Source organism: Lampetra planeri, chromosome 5 (genome assembly GCF_965212315.1).
Source record: "Lampetra planeri chromosome 5, kcLamPlan1.2.h2, whole genome shotgun sequence".
NCBI lineage: Eukaryota > Metazoa > Chordata > Hyperoartia > Petromyzontiformes > Petromyzontidae > Lampetra > Lampetra planeri.
In genome coordinates this window covers 18,105,907-18,118,840 of record NC_136111.1, presented here as the reverse complement: position 1 = coordinate 18,118,840, position 12,934 = coordinate 18,105,907, and the positions used below count along the sequence as shown (strand labels likewise).

The 12,934-nt window shown below is 53.3% G+C and overlaps 1 protein-coding gene across 1 annotated transcript; it reads right to left on the bottom strand.

Moving 5' to 3' along the window:
• Nucleotides 1-1,478: 1,478 nt before the first annotated feature.
• On the bottom strand, nt 1,479-12,060 carry LOC144719070 (beta-1,3-N-acetylglucosaminyltransferase lunatic fringe-like). Its single transcript, XM_078594852.1, has 7 exons — nt 11,984-12,060; nt 10,677-10,779; nt 10,394-10,547; nt 8,252-8,337; nt 7,607-7,772; nt 6,992-7,080; nt 1,479-4,078 (listed from the first exon to the last, which is right to left on the bottom strand). The coding sequence occupies exons 2-7, from the start codon at nt 10,769-10,771 to the stop codon at nt 4,018-4,020; spliced, it is 651 nt and encodes a 216-aa protein (XP_078450978.1). The 5' UTR covers nt 10,772-10,779; nt 11,984-12,060; the 3' UTR covers nt 1,479-4,017.
• Between the last annotated feature and the right edge of the window lie 874 nt (nt 12,061-12,934).

Below are 12,934 nucleotides of genomic sequence, written 5' to 3'. Positions count from 1 at the left end.
GTGGATGGGGGTCATTTGACCATACTTCACCAAGCTGGTCAGTGCGGGTTGATGACGCCGGGGAGCATTCGACGTTGGGAGCATGGATACATGGGTACAGGACAACAATACATTTTGCTGCAATGTCCTCTGATGGAGAGAAAAACAACGTATCCCGTAAAATAACAAAAAAACACTTAAATAAACAGAACATATTAATCCCTTCTCGCCATCATCGCCAGCCACAGCTCTAACAATAGCCCCCCCCCCCCCGTTACCCTGCGTGCTTAACTGCCAGCCGTAACGCTAACCCGAACCCCTAACTTATACAACAAAAACAAAACGGGCATCCTTCAAAGAGACTGGCTCCCGTCACATGGAATGTGGAATTTCCCACCCACTGCAGCGGGCTCATAACTCGGTATAAAACAACAACAACAACAAAAGTTGACCCCCCCCCTCCCACCCCCCAAAAGGCACCTTTTTTATTTGAACTTCACAAAACCGTTCCGGACATTTCGCTTTGAAATCTTGCGACGTCAACTTCACGGCGGGAGACCCGACACCCGGCCCCCGCTTTAAGCCAGGAGGTGTTGAACCCAAACCCTCCTCCCTCTTCAACCGTAGGCCTCACTCAACACGCCGTTCAGAGGCCCCGCCAAACCAATACCCAACCACCCCCCACCACTTCTGGGGGTGGCCGCAGCCACGCCATCGACGCTCACACGAGGCGAGCAAATCAACCGCCCGAATATGGCTTGGCCATGTCAACGTCAAGAACTCCCCGTCAACTGGGGAGAATCCAATGCCCTTCCTGCCAACCGACTTAACAAAAAAACCAGAAGCGACGGTGGAGTGCCGCGCTCACATCTCGGTCACCTCACGGGTATCTGCTCGCTCTCTCGGAGGGAGGGCGAGCGAGCGAGCGAGCGACTCAGAGGGAGGAACCACGGGCGAATTTGGAAGGGTAGCAGCAGCAGCAGCAGCTAGGCAGCGGCAAGATGAGCAGAACATCCCGGCACCCCACTCTCCGAGCTCTGCGGTCCTCTACATACGAAGGCGTTATTTCAATTAATATGAAGCGGAACACACGGAGAGAAGCCACAAGCGCAAGGTGGCAACACCGTGTCGCGTGCATCTGGAATGGCCAGAGTCCACATTTAGCGCACCTGCGCTGCCTTCTCCTGGCGAGCCAGGGTACGGGTAGCTCAGCGATGCCCACGGCGGGAAGGGAGTCTCACGCCAGTTGTGCCACGCTCCACCGACCCTTCTCGTTACTGCTGCCTCCTCCACCGTGCTGGATTACAGCAGCCACGTGCACAGCCATCCACCGCTGCAAGGCCACGTGAATAGCCACCACCACCACCACCACTACCGCTACCACCATCACCACCGCCACCACCACCGCCACTACCGCCACCACCACCACCGCCACCACCACTACCGCTACCACCATCACCACCGCCACCACCACCACCACTACCGCCACCACCACCACCGCCACTACCGCCACCATCACCATCACCACCACCACCACCGCCACCACCGCCGCCAGGCCACGTGCTGTAACTGGTGACCGATACCGGTGCAACATTCGGAACGGACTTGATCAACTTTGCCCCCCCCCCCTCGTTTCAACTGCCGCGCGGGGAAACGGAACCGGAACGGTGCCCTTTGGCTGACAAGTCCAGCGTGCCGCCGACCGCTCGTCGCTGCACAGCGGTGGCAGCTCCCTTCGTGTTTCAGTGGAGACGGTCAAAGAGTCGCACGGTCACTTGTTCTCTGCAGGGTGGCCAAAAAGTCAGGACACGCAGCGGTGTTACATCGATGTTACCAAACCGCACGGAGTTATTTGGTTTAGTTTAACACGCGCTCAAACTGAATTCCACTCTTAACATTCACGCATGAATTATTATTTTAGAAATTAATCGAGGACTTGCTTTTTGTTTAAGATCGCAGCTGCCTACTTCAGCGGACGTAAAAACGAATTGAACAAAAATTTTAATCAATTATCTAACATTTTTAATGTCATCTCAAAAGGAAGAATACACATAGATATACATAACGATTTAGATAAAATATCAATTAAAAAAATTTAGTTTTAAAATAAAATAAATAACCCTACATGTCCTGACTTTTGAGCCATTTATATATCACACGGGGGTGGTGGTGGTGGCTTTGCACGTGGCTGCCTGCCCACCAGCAGTTGCGTGTGGGGAGGCAGCAAGCGAGGGTTGGTGGCTCACACGCGGATGCTGCGAAACTCCCTTCCACCTGCGGGCATCGTGGAGGAGGTGACCTACTCTGGATCGCCAGGAGGCGAATGCAGAGCAAATGTTCGGACTAATCTCCATCCGCCTCGTCTGAATGGGATGGAATGGCCGCCTCCTTGCACGCCAGAGTGGCAATTCTCGGGTCGCTCCGGTTTCCTCCCGCATGTAACGAATGCTCATTCATTGGTTGAAAACACCTTGATATATATATGTAGAGGAGCGCAGAACTTGGGCAATCCGTTGCTGCTGCTGCTGCTGCTGCGGCCTTCCAGCTCGCGTCTGTGGTTCCTCGGCGATTGCGAGAGATGCAGTTTGCGTCAACGATGACGTCACACGCTAAACATTAAGATTCGAATGATTATACTCGTGGCAAACTGGTACCCGTTTGTGTTCTGTCACACGGTTGCCAGGTTAAGCAAACAACAAAAATACATTTCAACAACCCCAGCTTGTTACCGGGTAGGAAATACTGCCCTCTAGTACCCGACTAGTTGCGGTTAAGACGCCTGCAGTCGACCGGGGAAACGCACCGCACGCGGGCTGTCAATATTTCACCCCCCCCCCCCCCCCATCGAGTCAGAAACACGACGGCGGGTTAACGGTGCAGCAGCTGCCGCGTATCCGTCTGGACGGCGACTCGACGTCCGGGTGGAACGTGCGGAAAGGTCCAATGTGTGAACATCCGTTGAGACTGAGGTTTTTCTTTTTTTGGGTTAGATCGTGTAAATATAAATGTGCCGTTCAACCTGCCGCCGCCACCCCCACACAGCCAATTAGTAAGATTTGTCACGTTAGCAAAACGTGCCAATTCATTGCTAGTACAGCACCCCGGTGTGTTGGACAGTAAACCCACAACGTTTACAATTTTACTCGAACCCAAAAACCCCAATATGGATAATATTGGTCGCAAAAGCCTACCGCGTGTTAAACCGATTCTATTGAAACCGACAGTTGCAACCGTTGCGACTGGATAAAAGAGCGCCAAGGTGCTTGAGCCTGCGTGTGCGTGTGTGTGTCTACACTGGACTTCTTTTCACATCGTACGTAGCAATCCCAACCTGTGAAGGTCACAGAGCGGAAAGCGGCACGGCAATGCTACGGCGGGCGGTGCGGGCGGTTGACTGGGTCATGGCGGACGTGCGACGGCCGGATGTGCAACATTGTGCTGTAACCGCCATCGCCACCGCTATCATCGTCGTCGTTAATATTTCACGCAAAAGAGCTTCGGCGTGAGGCTCGCGCGGAGAACGTTCCCTTCGTTGGTCCCTTCAACGTCACCGTGAACACGGCGAGCACTTTCGAGCAAAACGTAATAACAATCAATCAACTGTAAAATTAAACGCAAAACAAGAGAACATTCAGGAACAAATACTGCAACGGCTGCCTTCAAAAGGGCTCGAATGTCGTCGTCGTCGTCATTATTTCTGTACAGACGTTCGAGATGTAACGCCGCAAGCGGCCACGCGCGCAGGCGCAGAGGACAGGCAGAAGCGTCCCCGCCGCGCCGTCGTCGCCTGTCGAGTGCAAGAATTTGATTCGGGTTTCGCTTCGCAAAAGGCTTCGTCTTCGTTGCCGATCATCGGGAGTCGCGATGCGGGGTGCTCACGACGAGCCCGGATTTTGGTCCTCCACCCAGAAAACAGTCACCTTACCCCGCTCACTCTCATCCACCAATAGGGGGAGGGAGGGGGGGTAGGATGGGGTCAAGAGGTTTGAGCGTTGAGGGGGGTCGCGGGTCGTGGGTCGTGGGTCGAAGCGGCGGACGTCATGAGCTCGGGGGGCACCAGTCCGTGTCGGGGTGGAGCAGGCAGTGGAGGGACAGAAACCTGCAGAGAGCATCAGCATCATCAGCATCGTCGTCAGCAGAATCATCAGCGGCAATCGTCAACTTGCGGTAGCACCAGCAGCTTAATTAGCATCATCAGCTTCAACATCAACGTCACCATCATCAACAACATCGGGGTGCAACTTCATCATCAACACCACCACCACCGTCGTCGTCGTCATTGTCACTATGGTCTTCATCATTACACACGAATGAACCACAATATCTTGCTGATCTCGTCAGCAAGGTATTGTGTGACAGAAAACAAACGGGTACCAGTTTGCCACGAGCCAACCAAAATCAGCGGCTTTTAGCTGGCGATTGAACAAAACGGTAACAGCAGATGCGCTTCTGCGGCCGTCTGGAATTCTCTTCTGATATTAGGAAGCCAATGGAGCTGTGCAGTTTTAAATTACATACATTGACCACTCGTTTCTTCAGAACTGCTTTTTGTGTTTAGTTTGTTGTCCTTGCCCCCGATTAGCATGGTTGGCTACGTACGGTGGTGCGAAAGAAATTCAACACACAGAGACAAAGATCACCCGTATAGCCTTAATAGACTGTTGGGGCAACTGCTGTTATCAAGCGCCTACGAAGGCCGGCACAGCACAAAAGGGGGTGGGTGGCCAGCACCACGCCCAAGCCGCCTTTGTCTTCCTAGTGTGGCGATGTTTACCCACCGCACCAGGTACTCATTTGAGGCTGAGTCGAACTCGGTGAGGCCCATCACCGGTTCAGACAATCATCACTTGGTGTTGGTGGCCGTGAGCGGGAATCGAACTCGGGAGTCGCCGGGTTCGTAGCTGCAGCGCGCCAATCACTATGCCACCGCTCCCCCATTTCTCTCACAGTCCTCTCTCTGGCACTCGTTCACTCTCAACACTCTTTTTTGTAGAGGAATCGGCCAAGGGGAGGAGGCCCAGGACGGGTTCAGATAATCGTCACTTGGTGTTGTTGGCCGTGAGCGGGAATCGAACTCGGGCCGCCGGGTTCGTAGCGCAGCGCGCTGACCTCTTACATCACCGCTCCCCACACGGTGGTATGCAAAAAGTTCAAAACACACACGTACGTACATACATCGTCGTCACCACCACCATCACCACCGTAAGCCAGACGCCACCGGCTCTTCTATTGTAGCTACGCACGCGGGCCTGCGTGTACCCACGCGGGATCTCTCCCCTGCGCGGATGAATTTGATCATTTGGTTTAAGAATGGGGGAAAAAAGAGACTTTAAAAGTCACGCTCCGGGAAAGCCTGAAGGGGGGTGGGGGGGGGCAGGTCGAGGCCGGACCTGCCGCACCGGCGCCACGGCTCCAGCAGGGGGCGCCGTTTGGAAACGAGTGAGCGGATCCCGTGGGAACACGTGACTTGGCAGCGGACGAAAATGGCCGGGGTGGTAAAACTAAACTATTTCTAGATTTGAAGCTTTCGTGACTGCAAGGATTCATATTCTTAGGTTTTTTCGGTAAAGTCACGTAGGTAAAAAAATTAAATTTATGAAAGTAAAATAAAAATAAAATAAAAAATCACGACGTTTCGGAGGCAACACAAGCTTCCATCTTCAGGTGGAACCGTCACAGCCAGATTGCTGTATCAAGTAAGAGAAATTCCAAGAAAACAGTCCTTGTATATATACTGGTTGAGGGTGGGAGGAGCCAAGGTAGGCCCTGAATATTATTTTCGTGAGGTTCGGTGCGGCTACGTGACTTTACCGAAAAAACCTAAGAATAAAAAAACTAAACTAGATTTATATTTTGTATAAATACGTTAGAAGCCCTCTTAACGACGGTAATTGGTTCCATCAAACCGGTCGTTAGGCGATTTGGTTGTTAAACGAGTATAGTAAATACATGTTAAAGTCTTAATTCGTTCCGATAGCAGCAAAAGCTACATATTTTCCACCGAAAAAACGTACTTTATAATATTTAAACAATGCATATGAATGCATAAAGGTACTAACAACATTATAAACACATGATATCAAAAATAACACGGTTCATCAATGCATTCATTAATATTTACTGTACCTACAACAGTCCGTCGTTAACAGGGGAATGGTCGGTAAGCGAACACATTGGGCTCTATGGAGGCACTACACTACTTTCCACTACACTACACTATACACTACACTACTATACACTACACTACTATACACTACGATGCCCTACACTACTATACATAAACCAACCTGATTATGAAAATTACGAATTGCTTTTATTCTTCCTGGAAATACAACAGGTGTTAAGATGTTCAAACACCAAATAGATACCTTTTGGCAAGGCATCAAATCTGCATTAACCACACGCACTTGTGGTGAACATGCAAACAACACCTGAAAACATATGCATTGTCTTTGAAACTGAATGGTCTACACCAGAGACAGCTTTCTTTCACACATCATTACATAGCCAACCGCGCTAATCAGAGGTATGGGCGGGGAAAGACAACAAACTAAACACAAAATCAGTTCAAAAGAATAAGTTTTCAATCTAGAGGATTTAAAAGTGCATAGCTCCAGTGCCTTCCTAATAGTGAACACAGCTATGTGCATCACATTCACGAGTGGCAGCAGCAGCAGCAGCACCACCACCACCATCATCGTCATCGTCATCATCGTAGCAGCATCATAACAGCGACAATCACCACCACAGTCATCATCATCGTTGTCATCGTAGCAGCATCATAACAGCGACAATCACCACCACCACCATCATCATCACAGCCATGGTAGCAATATAATTTTTGGGTGAACTCGGTGATGTGAGCGAGCGAGGGGCGGGCGAGCGAGGGGTGGACGAGCGAGGGGCGGGCGAGCGAGGGGCGGGCAAGCGAGGGGCGGGCGAGCGAGGGGTGAGTGAGTGAGTGAGCGAGGGGTGAAGCGAGCGAGGGGTGAGTGAGTGAGGGGTGAGAAACCTCGTTGGGTCTTGCTCGCTGCCGAACGCTCCATTGTTGATGTTGATGACGTTGCGCTTGTTCTCAAATGTCCCGTAGCTCAGCGTCGCCTTGAAGTGGGGGAGCCACGGAGAGATGCACGGAGAGAGACAGGGAGAGAGACAGGGAGAGAGGGATGGAGAGACAGGGAGAGAGTGATGGAGAGACAGGAAGAGAGGCAGGGAGAGGGGGAAGGAGAGACAGGGAGAGCCAGGGAGAGAGATGGAGAGACAGGGAGAGACAAGGAGAGAAGGAAGGAGAGGCAGGGAGAGAGGGAGTGAGAATCGGGGAGAGAGAAATTATATGTTAAAATTGTCACTGGATCGCAGTTGGATTTTTCAGCCATTTAGGAGGCCTCCGTTCTGAAAGGAGATGCCAGATAAATTCACCAATGTCGTCGTCACCGCCATTGTCATCGTCACCGCCATTGTCATCGTCACCGTTGTCACTAATGTCGTCGTTACCGTCATCATCACCATCGTCACTGTTACCATCGTCACCGTCGTCACCTGTCGCACCTTCCTTATCCCCACGCTCGCCCACTCGGTGGACTGCTCTCACCCAGTACCACGGTGTGTGCGTGTGTGGCACCCTCACCTGGTGAGGGAGCTGAGCGTGAGGGATCTGTTGCAGGTTCTCGAGGTGCGAGTGGAAGAGGGGGCTGAAGGTGAGCGGGACCCCCAGCATGGCCTCGGCGATGTAGCCCACCGTGCAGTCGTCCGGCAGACGGATCCGCTCCGCCGTGCTCATGAACACGCCAGCACTGCACCGCCACACCGCATCGCCACACCACACGGTGTCACCGCACCGCCACACCGCACAGCGTCACCGCCCCGCGTCACCGCCCCACGACACCACACCACCTTACCACATCGCCACAATGCACCGTGTCACCACACCACGATACTGCACCGTGTTAACACTGCCACACCACGACGCCACACCGCACTGTCACACTGCAACGCCACACTGCACCGCGATACCACACTGCGTCAGGGTGTGCCACACCGAGACAGGGAGCTCTAGACCACTACGACACCACACCTTGTCACCACACCACATCACCACACTGCGACACCGCACTACGTCACCACACCACGTCAGGCACACGCCACACCGAGACCGGGCGCGCCATGGGTTAGGCCACACCGCAGCACGGCAGGTCACACCGTGGCCACGCCATACCACACCGCGGCGCACCGCACACAGGGGGCCCGCAACCCCACGGCAGGCGGCACTCACCTGGCCCACGGAGTCATCTTCAGCGCGAGACCGCGGCTCAAGCAGAACCCGGCACCTCCCGTGGCAAACCAGAACGTGACCGTGTGCTGCGGGGGAGATGGCACATCATCATCATCTCCATCATCATCTCCATCATAATCATCATAAACATCAACATCGTCATCATCGTCATCATCTCCATTATCGTCTTCATCATCATCAACATCATCATCATCATCACTTTCCCTATCACCGTTATCTCCACCAAACCAGAACCAAACCAAGGCAAAGACAAAGATCTCCCGTATAGTTTTAACATACTGTTAGGGCAAGTGCTGTTAGCGAGTAGCACCTATGAAGGCCGGCACGGCACACGAGGGGGTGGGTGGCCAACACCACGCTTGGGCGCCTTTGTCTCCCTAGTGGAAATGTTTGAGGCTGAATCGACCTAGGGGAGGCCCAGAACCGGTTCAGATAATCGTCACTGGTGTTGGCCGTGAGCGGGAATCTAACTCGGATCGCCGGGTTCGTAGCGCAGCGTAGCGCTAACCGCTACACTACCGCTCCACCATCAACATCAACATCGACACATTCACCACCAAAGTCTCGCCGCTCCGTTGACTGCTGCGCTGGGTTGCTCCCTATGCCCAATGGTGGAAAAAACCCGTTTTTTTTTGCAATCGGATTCGCTGTCCTCTTCGATCATCTCAACCACGCCGTCGAAGAAGGCGGGAATGTTGCTCTTGATGAAGACGAGCTTCTCCACCGACTTCACGCTCAGGCTGTTCCTCAGCTTGGAGTGAATGAAGGCCAAGGTGGAGAAGTTCCTCTTGGCTACGGCACTGGACGTGGCGATGCTGAACAGTTTGACGTCGATCTTTTGCAGCTCAGGCTACTCACTGCCATCGGACGGCCGATACTCCATCGGCGTCTTGCGACCTTTGACCATCATCTTGTAGCAGAATGTGTTGTTTGTCTTCCCTTTGGTGGGTGCTATAATTGTATGGATTAACAGGCAATAAAACCGAATAAAACAGGATTTTTTGCCATCTGAGATGATCATTTTTTTTTATTAAAACCATAAAAAAAACCCGATGGAAAAAACCTGATGCTGCCAGCCTTGCTCTACGCACACGGACAGCCCTCCATCGATCCACTGCTAAATGAGGGCCTACCCTAGGCTGTGCCGGTCGTGCGCCAGCTATTCGAATCGAACAACGCTTACGCCACGCTGTGGCAGCGCGGGGCTGGTGGACAGAAAAAGAGATTGCCGGTGAGAACATAGAGGTACGGTACAATGGTGGATTATCCCCTTGCTGCTGCCAAAAAGCCAGCCACGGAATATATAACTCCACGGAAAACTCTTCTCTCTGCATGACGCTGAGTTCTCTCTCACTCCGGGATGAGCTGCTCGGTAGTACCTCGCTGGTTCTGTACGACAAGCCATTGGTGACGGGGGGTGGGCCCTGCTGATATCGGGGTGGCCGTGACTGCGGCCCCAGCGGTAGCCACCGTTGCATTCACGGGTTCAAATGCGGTGGCCGCCCTGGTCAATGCTGCGGTGCGCATTATTGACCAACGGCGCGCTGCTCGCCGTCTGATTCACGGCGGACATTGCAAATCGCGTGGCGTTGTTCGAAACGAGCTGGCCATTGTGTGTCACAGTCATGGTAGAACTTTTGTCAAATTCGAAATAGAGCATGGCCGACGAATTTACTCAAAACTGGGATTGCGCACACGCACAGAGCAACATCGCCACCTTCCCCGACTGCAGAAACTACTGCGGACTGCGTGAAACACAGCGGCATCTCTTTTCGTAATAGCCCTACGGTATAAAAATGATGGCGCCACAAAGCCAAATGTTCAAATGCTACAGCACTGGTCAAGCAAATTGACCAAGCCTCAGCGAGATGATATACTATTACATTTGTCTGAATGTCTCCGGTGTTAACTACGTGGAAAGGTAATTAGAACACATTCATTTATGTTATTACATGATTTAACTCACTATGAAACCAACATGCTGATAGGGGTATGTGGACAGGTAATAGGTCTGGTTGCCATGGTGCCCCGGTTGCCCGTGAAGCCTGGTTGCCCTTGAGGCCTAGTTGCCCTTGACGCCTAGTTACCCATGAGGCCCGGTTGCCGGGAGCGACCGCTTACCGAGACGTGGGGGGAGAGGCGCTCGGTGGCCTCGATGGGCCGATCCAGCGATGGCCGCCCCACGTAGAAGTCGTGTGTGTGCGAGAAGGAGGAGAGTGCCGCCCTGAGCGCCTCCACATTCACGTAGTTGTCATCGTCCACGTGGCAGAACCACCTGCGTGGGGGGAATGGGCAGCACAGCAAGCAGGTCGTGAGTGTGCGTACGCGTGCATGCAATAGCGCGCGTGCGTGAGGGTGCGCGAGTGTGTGTACGTGAGCGTGCGTGCACGAGCGCGCTTCTCACTTCTTGCCGGACTTCACGAAGGTCTCGTACTCCACCGACATCTTGCACGACAGCGCTTGCCGATTGTGCGCCGCCGAGCAGTTCGTGTTCACCATGTGGGAGCCTGCGCCGCGCCATTACAAACATCATCATAATTATCGTCGTCATTATCATCATCGTCGTCGTGTTCACCATCACTACCGCCGTGAAGGAACCTTCCTCCTTCAGCTCCACAAGCCGCCGTATCTCCATCGCTCACAGTCACAGCGACGCGGCGATCCACCCGGCTCCCACACAATGAGCCGACGTTCTTCGTCGAAGATGTGGCCGTATGCTCGCTTTACGCCGGGAGGGTTGCCTCCCCCGTCACCGTGGCTGGACGCGGGGGGTGATTCTTATTCTGATTGTTGTCGTTGTTGTTCGACCGCGCTGGGCTAGTCAGAGCCGCCGACCGTCACGGCCGTGTCGTTTCCCCGCCGCCGGTTCCCCAGATGGGGGAAGCCAAAAGAGCCTCGGCACGTTCATCGCGAGGCGTCACCGCCTCGACCGGTTTTCTCGGCCGATCGCTTCACGCTACGGTGGCCCCGCGATGCAAAACAACGGCAGCGGACGATGTCGATGACCTCCCCCCACCCCACCCCACCAAGGCACCAGCAGACTCGGGACTCGAACTCAAGTTTGGGACGGTGAAGAGGAGGAAGAGGGGGTGGGGGGGTGGTCCAACTGACGGTGCTTTGGCGTTAGCGCCAACGAGATCTGCCGAGGCCGGATCGGACCAGCAGCTGTGGTCACAACAGACTTGACCCGAACGTTACGTGTAATGTGTAGCTATGACGCAGCGCATTCAGGCCCCCCCCCCAACCCACCCTCCCCCTTCCCCAATCGCCTCCAGCACTCATTCGAGCGGAAAACTGCGCCGGCTTTTTTGGACCGCTGCATCCGCATCCAAATCGTGTGCCGTGTTAATAAATTATTGTTCATTCCATTGCTGCATTATTATCATCGTTCGACTTGTTTACCCAAGAAAGCAACACCAAGTGTCTTTGCCAGGAGGGTCCTGCCAAATATTTTGCAGTTGCGGGGGCGGTGTTGCTGCTGTCTGTAATCAAATAATTAACGGTTTTTTTGCATATTGTTTTTTTTATATTCAGATGTTTGGCCAATACCAGGTTCGTAGTGTGGTGTTTATTAACTCATTGAAAGCATGTGCCCAGTCTCCCAGCGCCACTTCCAACCTTCCAACCCCCGAGCCACCAAGGCACTCTGGGTAATCTCCCATCATTCCAGGCGGGCGGGTGGGTGGGCGGGCCGGCGATGTCGGTACTCACCGGCGACCTTGCGGATCTCCTCGTCATCCGTGTCCGTAAATATGTATGTCTGTGGGGGGTGGGGGGGGGGGCAAAGAGAGAGGGAGGGATTGTGTGACTCACAGAGCAAGTTGAAGGGCAAGATTCGGGGTCATGGGCAGCATCGGGAAGTCGTGGATCGCCACTCCTCCCGACTGCTGGATAAAGACCTCCGCACGCAATGATTCCCAGCAATTACGGGTGGACAAGGTGTAGGGGTGGCCTAGGGCCCGCCAATCGGTTGTCCCCGACGTTAGCCGGGGGTCAAAGCCGGGTGTCCATAAATGAGCACTGTGCGATTTACGCTACACGCGTGCGTGTGCGTGCGTCTGACATAATAAAGCCACCCAAGCGGCATTAGTTTATGAGGCTAAGCCTTGCTGACGAGTCCCAATGAGGTTGAAATGCCACCTGGACTCGTGCCCATAATAACCTCAGGCCATCAGAGGCGCCCAGTGGCTTTGGTTTAAATGAATCCAATCCATGTGGAAATCACTTCAAGGCTGAGTTATTGAATAAACGTCCACTGATGGGAGGCATTAGTCTTGAAAAAATGGCTATTAGGCTGCGTGTTATTTCTATTCCGATTAAAAACATAACACCTTTTAAAAGTTATTATCATTACTACGACAACATCCTCGTCAGGGCGTCGCTGCAGTCGTAAGGTCACGAGAGTTCAAATCCTGCTTGGAGGTCGACTCTGGACTGGTTGGGGTGCCACTCGCCAGCTGACGTTGTTGAGCCGTTGGTCGGGGATCGAACTCGGCTTTTGCTGGATTCAGAGTGCAGTGCGCTAACCACTGCGCCACCACTCCAGGCCATCATCATCATCATCATCGTGACCATCTTCATCATAATCGACAACAACATAATCATCTCTGCCAGGTGTCGATGAAATAAGTCGCAACACTTCTTGGGAACCTGACAACGATC